This window comes from Elephantulus edwardii, unplaced genomic scaffold, assembly GCF_000299155.1.
Source record: "Elephantulus edwardii isolate Elephantulus edwardi_28Jun2011 unplaced genomic scaffold, EleEdw1.0 scaffold00122, whole genome shotgun sequence".
Classification (NCBI taxonomy): Eukaryota; Metazoa; Chordata; class Mammalia; order Macroscelidea; family Macroscelididae; genus Elephantulus; species Elephantulus edwardii.
The window spans coordinates 8,931,963-8,950,889 of record NW_006399872.1 but is presented as its reverse complement, the minus strand read 5'-3'; the positions used below and the strand labels follow the sequence as shown (position 1 = coordinate 8,950,889).

The 18,927-nt window shown below is 39.5% G+C and overlaps 1 protein-coding gene across 1 annotated transcript in view; it reads left to right on the top strand.

Moving 5' to 3' along the window:
- MANBA (mannosidase, beta A, lysosomal) overlaps positions 1 to 18,927 on the top strand; it is a 226,129-nt gene that overhangs the window by 102,678 nt on the left and 104,524 nt on the right. Inside the window, exon 8 of the mRNA XM_006893092.1 lies at positions 14,886 to 15,037. Coding sequence (XP_006893154.1) covers positions 14,886 to 15,037 — 152 coding nt within the window. The remainder of the gene's footprint in view (positions 1 to 14,885; positions 15,038 to 18,927) is intronic.

Below are 18,927 nucleotides of genomic sequence, written 5' to 3'. Positions count from 1 at the left end.
TGCTTCCTTAGCTGTCAACTGTATTTCCTTTTTGTCACTGGCACTGCGTTCAGGGACAATTCTGGAGTAAAACTCAGTGTTAAGCTTACCTATAGGAAAGGGAGCAAACCTAGAGAGAACAAACTTGTGAGTTACAAATAGAAGGGCTTTGAGGGTGTTGCTTTCAGGTTTACTGGGGGGGCACGGGAGGGTGGCAGAAGGTGGCCTAGGTAACATTCTCTGGATACCCTAGGCATTCTTTTTTTTTCTTCTCCTTCCCCACCAATGTTTCCAATTCCAACACTGCCACTCCCTCCCCATAAGTGGTCATACTATATTTTGAAGTACGTGTCACTCCCTTCCCCCTTTATATATGATAAAGGGAACCTGAGAATTGTGAACAGTTTCCCCCCAGGTCTAACCATCTTTTGGCAGAAGCATTCAAGAGAACAAAATTTGTGGTGCATTTGGTCCTCTTGTGCATGCTGCCACTGTTAAGGTCATCAGACTCAGAGTGACTTTCAGCAATCCATTGCATAGGTAATCGTCCTCTTTGCTCTCTCCAGTGCATAGGTAATTGTCCTCTTTGGCCTTTCCAATGCATAGGTAATTGTAGTCTTTCGCCTTTCCAATGCATAGGTAATCATCTTCTTTGGCCTGTCCAAGGAAACCCAAACCTGCAGATGGCAGGCATGCATCCCATCCCCCACCTCCTACGCAGGTGGCCAGTGGGGTGCGCCCCCCCCCAGCTCGGGAATCCTGCAGGAGGCGCGCGGCCCCCCCAGTGCAGGCAGCCGTTGGGGGCGCGCCCCTCCACCCCTCCGCACGGGCGCTCGGCAGGTGTGTGGCCCCTCTTGTGCGGGCGGCTGGAGGCACCCGCTTCCCCCACAGCCGCCATCCTGGCTCCAAGAATTCTCTCCAGTACAAGACCACCTTGCGGCATTGTGGTGGCTTCACTGTACCTGTCTTGTGGAGGGCCAGTGCCCAGCATCCATCCTGGGTGAGGGAATCCATTCGTTCAGGCTGTGGAAGCCTCATGGAGCTGCAGCAGCTGTTCGGCGGCATGGGCTCTGGGGAGGGGGGTGGGAGCCACGAGACTCACCCATTTCTCCTTGAGAATCCTTGAATTCCTGTTGTTGAGCTTCAGTCTTCACTGAGGGCCAGTCATCAACTGTTTAAGTGTTCAATTATCAATAAGCCAAAGTCTGTGGAAGGCCATAATGGCCTTGCTTTAAGTGGTTCGCTACTACCGCAGCTCACCACACTGTCTCTGCCTCTGCTGCCATCTTGGATCTGCACCTTTGCTTTTTTTCCTCATATGTTTACCAGTATCTGTGTTCTTTCAGACTGAACTTTGAGCACCAACTCCTACTTATCTCATCTCTATTTGTCCTGCCTGATAACTTGGTCTCATTTTATTGCATATCCTGAGTATGCTATATGTAAACGTATTTCTATTTTTAAAGCATCTCATTGTAATCCATCTTTCTTCAGTCTTAAGCTGTTCTTTCGTCTGTCTTCCACTAAGAATAGATGCATGTGTCTTTCTTACTTACTGATTTTGTGTGTCACATGACACTAGAACATTTGACTCAGCTAAAAGCAAAGATTTTCACCATTGGGATGATTGGCCGCATCATAATAGATAGTGAAGAGATTGAGATTGTTCACAGCTTCAGGTTTCTTGGCTCTACAATCAATACTCTTGGTATCAGCAGCCAGGAAATTAAAAAAATTAATTACATTGGGAAAGTCTGCTGTCAGAGACCTCTCCAATGTACTGAAGAGCAACAGTGTCTCTCTGGAGACTAAGGTGCGCCTGATCCAGGCCATGATCTTAGCAGTTACTTGCTATGCATCAGGGAGCTGGACGATGATTAGGGATAATAGAAGGAGAGTTGATGCCTTTGAGCTGCGGTGCTGGAGAAGAGTATTGAATATACCATGGACTGCTAGGAGAACAAACAAGTTCATCCTGGAGAGAGTGAAGCCAGGTGCTCATTGGAGGCAAAGATATTGAAGCTTCGTCTGACATACTTTGGACATGTTGCAAGGTGTGGGACCAGTCCTTGGAGAGGGATGTCATGCTTGGGAGGATGGGGGGACAGTGCAGTTGAAAAAGACCTCCTATGAGATGGATTGATTCAGTCATTGGGGTAATGGGGATAGGTGTATTTGACACAATAAGATTGGCAAGGGATAGAGCAGGGCTTAGGGCTGTTTATATAGTGTCGCTATGAGTCACATGCGACTTGATGACATATAACAACAACAAGAAAGGCTTAGGTGAAATTACAAATTGTGAATGTAGCTCAGCAGAAATGTTGTTAGCTGTTATTGAGTCAACACTGATCTTTTGTATAACAGAATGAAACACTGCATGGCCCTATGTGATCCTCACAATTGCTGCAATGTTTGTGTTCATTGTTTGGTCTATTGTGCTAGGACATGTCATTGAGGATCTGCCATGTCCTCTCTGACCCTCTCCTTAATCAAATGTTATGTCCTTCTGTAGTGACTGTACCCCCAATGACATAACTAAAGCAAGAAAACTAGAGAAGATTGTACTCTAGATCATGAGGTTTTGAAATGTTTTATTGTTTCTTCACTGATGACTTTTAAAACGAGTTATTAGTCTTTTGCGATGTTGTTTATTTTATGACCCCATCTGTAATTCAGCTGAGAGGTGATTTTCAGGAGTGGCTTCATTTTAAAATATAATGGGTTTCATAGGGCAATGATATCTGGAGTTTCTCTGATGTCTATGAGACTAGTGTCTAACCTTACTAAAGAATTAGAATTTGATTCTACATTTCGGTTCCATTTTATCCAGGACCATCTCTCTGGCCCTATTCAAAACAGCAGATAGTGATAGCCAGACATCTTCTATGTCTTTCTCAAAATAAATTCTTATTTCATGAATAATAAATGTGGTTCATGAAATTATTAGTCCTCTTAAAGTAGTGCATTCGTAACAAACTGTGGCTGACTCTGAGAAGTATGGGAATACACTTGAACATGCTAATGAGAAACCTATTCTTGGACCAAGAGGCAGTCATCAGAACAAAGCAGGGAAACACTGCATGGTTCAAAATTGGGAAGGGCGTAAGCCAGGGATGTGTCCTGTCTCCGTACCTTTTCAACCTGTATGCAAAACAGATTATCCGGGAGGCTGGGCTCTGAGGAGAAATGTGGGGTCAAGATTGTTGGAAGATCTGTCAACAGTCTGCGATATGCAGATGATACAACCCTGCTTGCTGAAAATGAGGAGGACCTAAAGCTCTTGCTGCAGAGGGTCAAGGACTGCAGGCTCCAATATGGATTGAAGCTCAATGTCAAGAAGAGAACGATTCTCACCACTGGGCCACTGAGTCAATTGACAGCATCAGGATGGATGGTGAAGAGATTGAGATTGTTCACAATTTCAGTTTGCTCGGCTCCACAGTCAACACTCTCGACACCAGCAGCCAGGAAATTATAAGACATATTGCCATGGGAAAATCTGCTGTTAGGGACCTCTACAAAGTACTGAAGAGCAATGGTGTCTCTTTGGAGACTAAGGTGCATCTGATACAGGCCATGGTTTTTGCTATCACTTGTTTTGCATCATAGTGTTGGACAATGACTAAGGAGGATAGAAGTGGAATTGATGCCTTTGAGCTGTGGTGCTGGAGAAGAGTATTTGAGGGTACCATGGACTGGTAGGAAAATAAACAGATTCATCCTGGAAAGGGTCAAACTGGGCTGCTCCTTGGAGGCAAGGATTCTAAGACTCCGTCTGACATACTTTGGACATGTTGCAAGGAGGGACAGGTCCTTGGAGAGGGACATCATGCTTGGTAGGGTGGAGGGACAGTGCAGGAGGGGAAGGCCCCCTATGAGGTGGATTGATTCAGTGATTGGAGTAATCGGGATGGGTGTATCAGATATGGTGCAGTTGCCACAGGAGAGAGCAGAGTTTAGGGCTGTTGTACATAGGGTTGCTATGAGTCGCATGCGACTCGACAGAACATAACAACAACAAAAACAAAGTTGTACATTGAGCCTTTGAGTTTTCTAGATGAGTGGATGTTGTATTTTGTTTTTATAAGTTATCCTGCTAAGATTAATAGTGGGGTTTTTATGAGAAGCTGCAGGTCAGAGTTCTCCCAAATGCTTTACCAGCTGTAGAAGTCCATACTTTCTATTAACAGCTCCATCTGTGTCTTTTTTCCTCTGTTCCTCTAATTCCTGTGGGTTTTAACATTTGCTAGAAGGTCCTCCAAGGACTCAGCCCCCCCCCCCCAGGTGAATGACTCATGTGACTGTAGAAATGGAGGCCAGGTTTTTTTGTAGAAACTGGTGAGCAGTTGGCCAGGGTGGATGTAGCAGAAACTTAAACACAGTCAGTCACTGCTTTTGTGTTGTCACATATCCTCTCATGGGAGAGTACTTCCTTTATATTGCTTCTTCAGTTGTTAATAATAACAAGACTATGCTGATTTGCAAGACCATCTGTCTATAGTTAAGGTTGCCAGAGACCAGAGGGGCTAACTAATCGAGAAAAAAAGCCAATTTTTATGCTAACTCCACAATTTGATTGCTAATTACGAACTTTTGAGACTTCATACTACAATGCAGAACATTATCTATGTTAAACCAATTAATTAAACTGTCCTATGACACTGTGCTCCCAAGTGTTCAGAAACAGTTAGCTAATATTCAAAATTTTCCATGTCAGAGAGCAGCTACAACTTTATATTCTACGTGCTTTAATATAGGCAACATGTACAAACACGCATATTCATGTGCCTATAGATTCATGATTAGACAGAATAAGAAGGACTTGCCATATACTTCTGGAAGAACAGGCCTTCAAAAATCCTATCAATAACATTGGTACATTGCTTGGTTTAATGTTAGAAGAAGAACCCGTCGGATTGGAAGACACTCGAAATGCCCCTGGGAAAAAGCTTCCTCCTCAAAGTAGAGTTTACCTCAGTAACTTCAATGGAGTAAATCTATCACTCAGTGAAAGATCTTCATTTGCTGAGGTGGCAAGGCTCAAAATGAGGAGAAACAGCTGTAAACATCCATTAATAATTGGAATATGGAATATATGATGTATGAACCTTGGATAATTGAAAGTTGTTAAAAATAAAATGGAACACAAAAAGATCTTTGTCCTCTGCATTCGTGAGCTGAGATGGACTGGTATTGGCCATTTAAATGGCATGATCTATTTCAGAAATAACAGATTGAAGAGGAATGATGTTGAGTTCAAAGAACATTTCAGATGTTCAAAGAACATTTCAAGATCTATCCTGTGAGTGATAACATCCTTTCCATGTACATACAAGACCTATGAATACAACTACTATTCAAATATATGCAGCAACCTTTAAAGCCAAAGATGAGGAAATGAAGGATTTCTACCAACTCTTGCAGTGTGAAATTTATCAAACATGCAATCAAGATACATTAATAATAATTGGTGAAATGGAAAAGTTGGCAACAAAGAAGGACTGGGAGTTGAAAAAAATAGGGCTTTTAAGCAGAAGACTTCATGGTAGAATGGGATACTTCAGGTACTTGTTGGACCCTTGGAGCTAGAGCTGAATGCCATCAGGTTAAGGCTTACTTGACAGAGTGAGGCACTCTAGATATTTATAGCCAGAGCTAAAATGCTTTGTATAACACTTACTCAAGCAGGGCAGAGGCCCTATCAGGTCATGGCACAGTTTGCATAGCTGAAAAGAGCTGTTCATGTGCTTTTGGGTTGGCAGTGCAAATTTTGCCTGCAAAGCCAGCAGAACTCTCCGCTAGAACAAATGTGAGTCATATCTCATTCTAAGTTGTAGCTCCCCTAAGAAATCTCATGATTATAAAAAAACACATTAATTTGATGAAATAGAATCTGTAACTTTCTCCTTTTTAAAAATTTTAGCCTTTTTTTTTTTAAAGCTATATTGACACAGAAAGTGCTTGAGCTTGGCAGAGATTATGAGGATGGTGCAGGCAGGATAGGGCAAAGTTTCAGTCTGTTGTTCATTGGATTACTGTGAATCGTAGTCAAGGTGATGGTGCCTAACAACAGCAACAACATAGTTACATATAAAATGAAGAACATTTTTCATGATCTGCATTTCATTTCTGGCCACGTCATTCTAAATTTCATTTTAAAATTATTACTGTTACGGAAAAGAATTTTACCATAGAAGAGAGAGGTACTAAAAAGTTACCCTGATTCGTGTCAGATATTTTTTTTTCCTGGACCATATTCCCAAGAGATTTTTATTCAGAAAATGACATGAAGCCCCTGGATTCAGCCCTTCATGTGATTTATTATACAGTCAGTATCTGGTCCACACTTTGAGGAACCCCTCTATAGTTTTCTTCTTATTCAGGTAAACTTAGTCAGATATATGCAGGTGAGCACATCTTTAAGTATAACCAAGATTCATTAATACTACATGGTGACTGGAATGCAAACGTTGGGAACAAGGGAGAATGATCAGTCAGAAAATATGAACTTGGTGACAGGAATGAAACTAGATATAAGATGACAGAATTTCTTTTTTAATAATTTTAATGAGCATTTACAGAAATTTTGGATTTCTATTCATTCATTGCTGCACTTCTCTCCCCGCCCATCCCTCCCCCCCCCCCCCCCCCCAGTTCGCTCCTCTCTTTCAAAAGTAAAAGAAACACTCCTTCCCTGGTACACAATCCACCCTGCACCCTCTTGTATACCACATGCTGCAAGGGTGTCTGGTAGCTGTGCAGAGGAAAACTTGAATCTGTTAACTTCAGGTTATGCTTGCTGCATACTGTACAGGCAGAACAAAAAGAGCCTAAGTTGCATCATCCTGCACAGACTTGTTGGAGATAAGCTGTTTTCTTGTTTCTTCATAGAGGAGTGGATAGTGAGTTTTAGAGCAAACAAAGAAATTAATCTTGAGTTGTCTCTAAAAATATATTTTGTTGTTGTTGTTGTTGTTATGTACTGTCAAATCGGAACAGACTCCTAGCTGACCCTCCAGTATGTTTTCAGTGGCAGTAAAACACACAGGAGGAGATTGCCCATCTTTATCCTGTGGAGCAGCTGGCGAGTTCGAACCATGTGAATTTGGGGTTGGCAACTCAACTCTTTGCTGTGAAGCAAGCAGAAATGCATGGTAGTAGATGTGAAAGGACTTAGAAGGTGTGTTTTAGAAATCAAAACATATTTCAGATAAATTTGCCAACAGTGAGAATTTTTACACCCCACCCGCCCTTTTTGGGTAGAAAGTTCAGTGATCCGTGACAGCTTTTTAAGTATCTGATTACAAACAGCTGAGCAGTAGCCCTCAGTTTATGAATCAATGACTCATTACATTATCATCTGTCTGGTCTGCCAAGGCAAGAAATTTGAGAAGTACAGTATTTACTTATCGGTCAGAACCTCTTAAGCCCTTTAGTTAAGATATTCTTAACTCCTGTCTGCAAGAATGAGCTCAACAATCCAGAACTCTTTTGAGCTAATCCTTTTTTTTTTTAAAGAGTTGGAATTGACTTAACGGTTGTGGGTTATGGAATTAATAATAATAATAAAATACCAATCCATAGCTAGTGACAAGCTGAAATGCTTTCAGTAATAGATAAAACATTGGAAAGGAAAATGTTTAATATTTAAATTTCCTAACGGACACAATTAGATTCTTAACTGTTTGTATCTTTTTAATTGCTTTTAGACTGCAGTTTGCTCTGTTGGACTGTTTAAAAACTTTTAGTCTCATGACAAGGTAATATATTCACTTGTGTTATAAATTTTTGTTATTAGACATCTTTTTAAAAAGCCTCTTTCAGAGCCCATTAGTTTTTTCTGATGTAAGATACTTACTGTAAAAGGAGGCTTTTATGTTTCCTATGAGGAAATGGAGATGGAGAATCACTGACACTAATAATAGACCCCCACAGTGTGTCCAGAGGCCAAGGTGCCCATCAGCGACTGCTTCGTTTCTAAGGCACTGTCAGGTGGTTTGGGATTTACTTTGACCCATGTGACAGAATTCTTATTGCAGGAGTTGTGAGGCAATGAAAGATGGTTTTGTGGTTGGTTGTTTTGTGTTTTTTTCCCCTAAGAAAGTTTACACAGGTAGTGTGTTGCATGTTGTAGTTAATCCTTCACATGGCGTGCATAGATCCTCACTGCCATAGAGTTGAAGTTCAGTCAGATGCTTGGAGGTGGTACACTGCATGGGAGGAGATGGCCCAGCTTTGTTTTATGGAGCTAATGGTGGATTCTGACTGCTGCCTTCAGAAATGGAGCTCTGGTGGTGCAGTCCAGAGTGTATTGTACTGCTGACCCAAAGGCCACACTCCTCCAACAGGGTTTTGAATACACCAAATGTCTCCAGTTGTGCTTTACAGCACAGGAACCCAATAGAAGGTTGCTATTTGAATTGAGTCTTTTTAAAGAATAAATGTGTTCTGTTTTCTAGATTAATAATTTTCAAAGTGTTTGAACATAGATCTCTTGCATGTGTAAAATTTATGAAAATCCCAAAGTACTTTCTTCTTGTTGTTGTTGATAGTGTTTGTTGTCGTTGTTGTTAGGTGCCATTGAGTTGAGTACAACTCATAGCAACTCTGTGAACAAGAGAAAAAACCCTGTTCTGTCCTGTGCCATACTCACACTTCTTGATACATAAGAGCCCATTGCAGCAGTCACCATGTCAGTCATCTGGTTGAGGGTCTTCCTCTCCTTCACTGACTCTGCATACTTCCCCGCATCAAGTCCCTCTCCAAGGAATAGCCCCTTCTAGCAACATCCCTAAACTATGTGAGGTGAAGTCTCATCATTCTTGCCTCAGAAAAGCACTCCGGCTGCATCCTCACCAAGACATACCAGTTTGTTCTCTTGGCCGTCCATTGGATGGTCAGTGCTCTTCTCCAACACCACAACTCAAAGGCATCAATTGTTTTTGGTTATTCTTATTGATTGTCCAACTCTTAGATGCACAGCAAGTGATTGGAAAGACTATGGCCTGAATCAGACACACCTTAGTCCTCAAACTGACATCACTACTCCTTAATAATTTGGAGAGGTCCCTAACAGCAGATTTTCCCAGTGCAATGAATCTCTTGATCCTGACTGCTAGTACCAAGGTTCATAGTTTACTATATTGAAAGTGAAAATGGAGAATTAAAATAATTATTTATACCAAATAATGAAATCATTACATGTGTTAATAACTTTTATGTGAAACTCTTTTTCCAAAATTATAAAAAGAATAATGACACTGTTTTGTGTTTGCAAATATCATTAAAGTTTAATTCAAAACAACTGGCTTCTAACCTGCTTAATATACTTAATATAATGCATTCCAGTCAGTTGGCCAAGTGGTTGTTCTCCAGATTTCTTGACACAACTTGGTAAGCATGTCCAGGGCAGCATCTGTTAGCTGAAATATGTCAATTGGTATACCATCTATTCCTAGGGCCTTATTTTTTGCTATTTCTTTCAAAGCAGCTTGAACTTCTTCCTTCATCACCATAGGCTCTTGTTCATATGTTGTTTTGTTAAATTCTTCTGTATCTTCCAATTCCTTTCAATACAATAACTCAGTATATTCTTTCCATCTTCTTTTGATACCTGCTGGATCAAATAATAGTCTGCCTAAAGCATCCTTGATTATAGCAACTCAAGGTTTAAATTTGTTCTTCAGTTCCTTGAGCTTAAGAAATGCTGAGTGAGTTCAACCCTTTTGGTTTTCTGACTCCAACTCCTTTCACATTTCATTGTAATATGGAAGAGATCTATATTTGTTCCCATTCCAAAGAAAGGTGACCCAACAGAGTGTGCAAAGTATAGAACAATATCATTGATTTCACATGCACGCAAGATTCTGCTGAAGATTATCCAAAAACAACTGGAACAGCACATCAGCAGAGAACTGCCAGAAGTCCAGGCTGGGTTTAGAAGGAGTTGTGGTACTAGGGATATTGTAGCTGATGTTAGATGGATCTTGGCTGAAAGCAGGGAGTACCAGAGGAATGTCTGTCTGTGCTTCATTGATTATGCAAAGGCATTTGACTGTGTGGATCATAACAAACTGTGGCTGACTCTGAGAAGAATGGGAATCCCAGAACACTTGATCATGCTAATGAGAAACTTTTACTTGTTGTCAGAACAGAGCAAGGAAACACTGCATGGTTCAAAATTGGGAAGGGCGTGCGCCAGGGATGTGTTCTGTCTCCATACCTTTTCAACCTGTATGCAGAACAGATCATCTGGGAGGCTGGGCTCTATGAGGAGAAATGTGGCATCAGGATTGGTGGAAGATCCATAAACAATCTGTGTTATGCAGATGACACAACCCTGCTTGCTGAAACTGAGGAGGACCTGAAGCACTTGCTGCTGAGGGTCAGGGACTGCAGCCTTCAATATAGATTGAGGCTCAATGTCAAGAAGACAAAGATTCTCACCACTGGACCAATTGACAGCATCAGGATGTGTGGTGAAGAGATTGAGATTGTTCACAAGCTTTAGTTTGTTTGGCTCCACAATCAACACTCTTGGCACCAGCAGCCAGGAAATGAAAAGACGTATTGTGATGGAAAAGTTTGCTGTTAGGGACCTCTCTAAAGTACTCAAAAGCAGCGGTGTGTCTCTGGAGACAAAGGTGCGTCTGGTACAGGCTGTGGTCTTTGCAGTCACTTGTTACGCATCAGAGAGCTGGACAATGACCAAGGAAGATAGAAGGAGAATTGATGCTTTTGAGGTTTGGTGTTGGAGAAGAGTGCTGAAGGTGCCATGGACTGCTAAGAGAACAAACAGATTCATCCTGGAGAGGGTTAAACTGGCTGCTCCTTGGAGGCAAGGATTCTGAGGCTTCCCCTGACATACTTTGGTCATGTTGTAAGGAGAGACCGGTCCTTGGAGAAGGACATCATGCTTGGGAGAGTGGAGGGCAGGTGTAGGAGGGGAAGGCCCTCTGGGAGATGGATTGATTTGGTGACTGGGGCAATCGGGATGGGTGTGTCGGAGGCAATGATATTGCCACAGGACAGAGTTTAGAGCTGTTGTACATAGGGTCGCAAGCGACTTGACGGCACATAACAACAACAACAAAAATAATGCATTGGCATTTTAGAAAATTTGGCTTTACTGAGAATTATTGTTCTTTCATATGTTGAGATGTCAATCTACAATGCCGCATTTGATAACATACCCCCCTAGTGGCACAATCGGTAGGGATTTGCACTGCGCACACAAAGGTGTCTCTGGCAATTTGAATGTACCAGAAAGACATACTGTCACTTCCTATGTGATTTGCAGTCTCTGAAAACACTCTGGAGTGCAAGCTATGAGTTGGTTCCCCTCAATGGCAGGAAGTTTGAATTTGTTCTCCTTTGAAAGTTCCCTTTAAGTATTGGGAAGTTCCCAGTCTTACAGTGGTGATGCACATTTTCCTAAATCCTAATTTTTGCTGGTAAGCTTGAATATTGTCCTTGATCACAGAAACCCTTAGTTGTTTTCCTTAAAGTAACCAGTTTATTTAACTTTCTTTCTAGGAAATATCTGCCAGATACCTATATTGAAAGAATCACAGTGTGTCTGTCCATTCTTCTTTTAAGTAAAAGTGGCATTTCATGAGAAAGGTGGTTCATTTAACTTACAGCTCAGTTGTGGCACAGATGTTGTTCTTTAAGACAACCATGATTCATGGTGCTTTCAGCGTTATTTCCAGTTTCATCACACAGAGTACTAAAGTGGTGTGTACTCCAAGGTTGAATTTTAATAAAATTATTACCTTTTTACTACTTTACCAAGGACATTCTTAAATTGCACAGACTTTTTCCCCACCAATGCATGAAAGTAGGAGGGATGAGCCCTAGTAACACAGGGACAGTGGCTGCCTTGATTCCTGCTAAGGGAGACATTGTATCTGCCACATCACTGCAAATGTTAGCACAGTTGTTGCAGCATGACCTTGAGATCCATAGAAGTTATATAATATTTTGAATATTTCAGTATTTTATTGCCAAGCATTTACAGAAAAGATTCTCTTTAATGATTGCTCGTGCGGAGAGTGGGCAAACACAAGCAAAACAAGTCTATCAACTTCTGCACAGACAAAAGGATGATGTGTCCTTCAGATGAGCTATCAACCCAGTCTACATGTTGCAGCTAGATCTTTAACAGGAAAATGGCAGTGCTGTGATTTCCTTCACTGACTTCCCATTCAGGAGGCATTCTGCAGCATCAGCTGTGCAACTGTCACTCGGCTAATGTGTGCATTCTTCCCACCAATCCAGGATGGTGACTGTCCTTGTAAGGTACGCCAGGGGCTTTTTCAGTCTCTGGTGTTGGAAAAGACGTAACAAACAATATTTGACTTTAGAAAAGCTCGTCATGCCTGTGTTTCAAAGATTCAATTCCTTTTGCTTTCTGAGTATAGTTTTGTCTTGGAGTGATACCACAAATTAACTTGAACCGTAAATATTTTTCACAGTCATTCTGGTGCCTAAGACACAATGAAGTAAATTATTAATACTAATAAATAATATAAAGGTGAGGAAAAGATTAATTTTATCTTATTTAGTATTCTTATTTAGTATTTCATCCAACCTCTTTGGAGTAGATTCTCTTCTTTGTGTCATGAGACTCAGATATGCCAGTTTCATTTTTCTCCCCTAGCATTTCTGATGTAGGTAAGACAGTGCAGCTGTAGGCCGAGAATGAAAATTCCCTTTTGTAAGCCAGTGATTCATCCTTAAGTTAGGAAAAATTGTTTTATAAGCAGTCTACTTTTTAAAATGAGATACAATATTAAATTTAAAATGCTTCAATCAAAATGAAAATTTGGGATCTTCCTTGAGCAATGTGCTTTTCTAAGAATTACCTATGTGGGATCAAACTGACGATAGCGACTTAAAAAATAGGAAAGAAAGAAATAGACAAAATCTAAGGAGCAGTGAGTTTATGTTGTTAGTAGGGGAACAGTTCAGAAAAGGAGAGTACAAATGTTTGCACAACCTGAAGAATGCAATCAAAGTCATGGACAAATTGTCAAATGAGTATATACTTTGTGCTAGATACTTCCAACAACAACAATAAAAGGATAAATGACTTTTGTAATATATCTTTACTTTTATTCTTTTTTTAAATATAAACTTGTTCTTTTATACTGGTTTACTTACAAAGTTTGTGTACATTGTTTTTCACACTAAAATGTATATTGAGTGTATGCTTTGCACTCATATTTTCAACAACAACAAATGAATAAAATTAAATTTAAAATGTTAAAATTTAGCTTGAAAATTTAAAAATATTACTGTGGAATAAGTTAACAAAAGGTACTTATTTCTTTTGTGTTCCTGTGTTGGTTGCAAGGGAAACTTTGATATTCACAATAAGGATTTATAGAACAATAATGAGGTTACAAAGATTATAGCAGGACTGATCAAAGCCATGAAAAAGCCTGTTGGAAATACTGAGAACCCAGCAAATGTCTGAAAGCCCACCTCTTCCTTACCTAATGGTCTATCTGATAACTAGAAGAAACTGAGTACCCACTTGATTAATTGCCAAAGTGTTGACATCCCTTTACTCCACCATTGCAGTGGAGAGGCTGAATGATTCCTTGGTCTGCCCTCACTATGCTTTAGGCATAGTTGCTGTTCCAGGAGTTTGAATTACTGTTCCTGTGTTTTAAAATGCACTTCTGAAAGTCACTCTGCATTTGGCAACTTTAAGGTGATGTGACAATTTCTTGATCCTCCAGTCCTTATTCTGTGACTTCTCATGATGTCAGCCTGGATATCTTCTCATATAAATAAAGGGATGTGTAAGAAAGTGGAAGAATGAGTGGGCACTTAGTTCATGGACATAACAAGATTAATTCTTTCATCTATTTTTAGAGAAGTATGCCATCTTTGGTCAATGCTAGGTTTTATTGACATCGGACCCTATCCCTTGTTTTTTGATCTAGTTATTGGTTGAGAAGAATGGAGATTTTGATAAGATGGTCAGGACATCTCTACTCAGGTCATCTGTAGGGAATCTGATCCCCATGGTCACCAGGTCTCAGGTCACAGGTGTACAAGTCTCAGCTTCTTCTCCTGTATCTATGATGACATGGGAGTGTGTGCTCTCATCCCATCTTCTTCTAATGCAGACACAGCATACATCAACTCGTGAATTCCCAACATCAAGTTTAATGTGTTAATTAGTTAGGATTATATTAGCCATTAACAGTGTTTTGTAATAATATAGTAAAATTGAGAGTCATTTAATTATTAATTGTCTTGTGCTATATTTCTCAGAAAGGAGTTCTGGTGGCCAAGTGGTAAGGAGTTGTGCCACCAACTCTTTACTGCTTGATTTGAATCCATCAGCTACTCAATGAGAGAAAGGTGAAGTCTCCTTCTGTGCAATTTATAGCCTCTGAAGACCCACTGGAGGATCAGCTACGAGTCAGTCCCAAATGGAAGGCGCACGATAACCAACAACCAACGTGTATTTCTGATTTTAAGATGCATATTTTAACAACTCTGAAATGACAGTCAAAAGTGTATTAGATTAATTGGCGGCATTTAAAACAATTTTTTTTGTGAAATAATAAGTTTAATTTCAACGTTATCTTCACCTCTATTTTGAAATAAATATAAATGCCTACTTTATGAGGAAGATTACAATATATTTCACTTTGTTATTTTCTATTCTTTCCCCTTAAGCAAATAGAAAGCTCCAGCAATAATTTGTATTTATACCTTTTTTTCTAAGATGTGCGCTTTTGCATTAATAGCGCTTCATAGCAAATAGACAAATTAACAGTAAACTGTGTTCTTAAAAGATTTTCAGAAAGGTTGCTGTTCTTTTTTTTCTTCTTCACTCATGTTTTCATCTGATATTCAGTATTTCTTTCTGTTCCTAACAGGTTTATTTCAGGACTGTGGAACTTATTGAGGAACCTATACAAGGGTCTTATGGCCTAAGTTTCTACTTCAAAATTAATGGAATTCCCATATTTCTGAAAGGCTCAAACTGGATCCCAGCAGATTCATTCCAAGATCAAGTAACATCTGACTTGTAAGTTACTGTTTTTCTTTTCTTGTTTCCTTTCCCCACTCTAATTAGCAATCTCACAAAGTTCAAGAGTTACTAATTTTGAGTTTCTTTCATTCCAGTGGAAGGAAGAATTTAGCAATAGTATAGAATTTTGGGGTGATGGAAACTTTAGGCTGGGAAGAATTTTTAAAGCATGTATTCCATTCTCCTATATATAGTAGTGTAGCAAAAGTATTTCAGACTGCTGAAGCCGTCCAATCTTTAGAAAACTATTAAGCATTTGCTCTAGAGAAACAGGAAAATTACTAAAACGCCTTTGAGTTTGTCAGCCCTGGGGGACTGAGGGAGATGATATTTAAATTCATTCTCTTTTCATTTTTTTTGAAACATGCCTTAAATATTTTTTAGTATATTTTAAAAAAAGTAGAACTCATAATTACTTCATACGTGTTCTGCACATCTAGGTCTAGGGAAAAAGTGTTTTTCTGAAGCTGTGGGAAGAGATCTTTGGAAGAAAGTAATATTTTCTAATATTTATAAATGGGATTTATATTTTAAGCAATAGTAAATAAAAAAATTTTATTTAGAATATAATCTATGCACTGTTGTTATCCTGTGCCATTGAATTGAAACTGACTCATGGCTCCTGGAGGCTTTCAAAAGCTGCAGATCGTGTGGAGAAAACTGCCCATCCTTGTTCCTCAAGGCAGCTCATGGCTCCTGGAGGCTTTCGAAAGCTGCAGATCGTGTGGAGAAAACTGCCCATCCTTGTTCCTCAAGGCAGCTGGCGGATTTGAACTACCAGAGACACACCACTTTTGAATTACAAGTACAACTCCCTACTGACAATGCCATGACCAGCTCTCCCTTTTTTTGTTAAACATTGTAATCATTTTTCTTTATTTAAGAATATATATATATATTGTTCTGAATTCCATAGAAAAACTAAATTGTTTTTCAGGCACAGACTCATGACCATATGCACTGTGTTTTCCTTTCCACTGAGTCCTTGAGTTGTGCAAATGCTAGCATGCTGGGCTGCTAACTGAAAAGTTAACAGCTTGAGTCTACTCAGAAAGCACCTCAGAAGAAAGGCTTGGTGAACTACTTTGGAAAAACAGCCCTTGGCAGCCTAGGAACACAGTTCTACTCTGACACATGGAGACTGCTGACTCCATGGCAACTGTATTTTGTTTTTATTGGAGTTCCCCTCCTCTTTTTCAAAAGTGCTCCCCTCCTGCAGGCTTTGGCTTTGGGCTATTCAGCACAGCTGGGCCTATTAATAATGCTGCCCAAGGGTGCTTTTGCTGAGAACATAGTGATGTGGATCCCAGATTAGCCTTTTGTTTGGTCCCTAATTCATTCCTGGGTTGTGTTCTGGGAGTGGAGGGTACATGTGTAAAAAGGATGTATATTTCTAGGTTTTTATAAAAGAAATGTAAACAGAAATTGGAAAATAAATTAGAAATTTGCTAGAAGTACTGCTAGGTTGGAGGAAATAGTAAAAAAGGTGAAATAGTCAAGCTTTTAACATTTATTTAATTTTTAAAACCATTTTAAATTTTTTATTGGTTTGAGTACACAATTCATATACATTATGTTCCACAATCTCCTTCATTCGTGTTGTGTTTTATACAATTATTCCCATACATTGTGTTTTATAAATTTAATCACCATTGATCTATGCCCACCATTACACCGTCTTCTCAGGGCTTCATTGTATCTTTCCCATTTCCTTCACCCCAATCCCTTCACCCACCAAATATGTGACCCTGTGATTTCCTCCCTGCCTACCCTCAGCCCCCCTGCTCCCTCAACTTACCCCCTTGGACGCTCATACACATTTACCAGTTTTTAAAATTGTTTTCTGAATGAAATTTTATGAAGTTTATTAATTTTTCCATTTGACCATTCTTATACATTTTATTTTATAATGTTGGTTTTAAAGTCCATAATGTCATTACCTTTTCTCGTTTCCTCTCTATACTTCTTATTTCCACTAATCTCTCCATACCTCTCTTACTTTTCTTCAGCGATATTGTGCTGATCACCCCTTAATGTATTTGCTTTTCTCTTTACCAATCTTAATGTGTCTTTTATCCATTTCTAAATTTTACTGCCCTCTCCATCTCTTCTCATCCCTCGTAGCCATTCAACAATGCCTTTCCCCTGCAGTATATTAACTTTCATTTCACTTTTTATAATAGTGGCCTTATCTGATGTTTGAGTGAGCTCTGGTGGTCTAGTGGCAAGGAGCTTCATTGTCATCCCAAAGGCACAAGGGTAGAATTCAGCAGCTACTCAGTCGGAGAAAGAGGAGCAGTCTCCTCTTGTGCAATTTACTGCCTCTGAAAACCCACTGGAGTTGATTCTGACTCAGTGATACACAACAACAACAACAGCATACAATTTTTGTCCTTTTGTGACTGATTATGCAAAGTTTTCTGTAGATGCATTCGTGTTATAATGTTATTGTTACTGAGTGAGAATCAATTCACAACTGACCCTTCAGTGGGTTTTCAGAGGCTGTAAATGGCACTGGAAGAATTTTCCCATTTTTCTTCTGTGGAACACCTGGTGGATCCAAACCATGTGTGCCTTTGAATGGGCAGTACAGATTCTTACCACTAGGCCGTCATGTTTAGAGTATTTATCAAGTTCTTTATTGTTTTTCAGGGTTGTATAGTACTCCCTTGTGTGAATATATCATAGTTTCTTTGTCCATTTTCCGTCCTTAGACACTTAGATTATTTTTCTCTTTTTGCTATTGTAAATAATGCTGCAGAAAAGATGGATGTACATGCATCTGTATGCACAGTTGTCCTTATTTCTTTGGAATATATACCTAGTATTTAATTTTCTGAATCAAATAGTATTTCTATCTCCAGTTTTTTTAGAGAAGTGCCAAGCTGCATTCCTTAGTGGTTGAAATAGTATATGGGAGTTCTAATGTCTCTGCAACCTTCCCAGCATTCATTTATTGCTTTACTGAACTTTTGCTAAGGTGAGATGATGTCTCACTGTTTGATTTCCATCTCTCTCATAGTTTTCCTTTATGTGTTTGTTGGCTATCTAAATGACTTTTGTAGTGAAGTGTCTTTTCATTTCTTTTACCATTTTGTAATTGCATTGCATGCCACTTTCTGGTTATGATATTAGAGTTTTCTATAAATTTTAGAGGTAAGTCTCTTGTCAGATATATTCCACTGCCAAATATTTTCCCCAGTCTATAGGTTATCTTTTTGCTTTTTTGAGAATTCTTTTAATACACTTAAGATTTTTTCTTTTTTAATTAATTTTTATTAAAGTTTACAGAGACTTAGGATTTCCAGTTGTTCATTGTTGCACTTTTCTCCCTGCCCACCGCATCCCCCCTAATTCACTCTTGAAAAGTAAAAGAAAAACTCTTTCATTGTTGTGAAATCTGACTCCCCAAGTCCACTCTACTGTGAAGCCTTCATTCTGGACTCCTATAATGACAATAATACCCAATCATATATCCCTTTTAAACAGTTGTCTTCCTCCCCTCCTACTCTGTCTTCCCTCAACCCCAATGTCAGTCCCTGTTTTACAACAGTGGCCGTATGCAATATTTGTCCTTTTGTGACTGATATATTTTACTCAGCACAATGTCTTCCAGGTCACCCATTTTGCATAATATTTCATGAGTTCCTTGATTTTATTTTTTCCTTTTCCTATTATTAAATTTTATTCATTTTAATGAACATTTACAGAGATTTTGGGTTTTCATTCATTCATTGTTGCACTGTTTTCTCTGCCCTCCTCCCCAGTTCGTACTTCTTTCCCCCCACCCCGAATGTCTGCTTTAATTGTTTAATTGCCACAGTGCTTGTCAAAGCCAGTTCTGATTAATCTCCTTTGTCAGTGTGTCCTTTGCCATTCCCTATCAC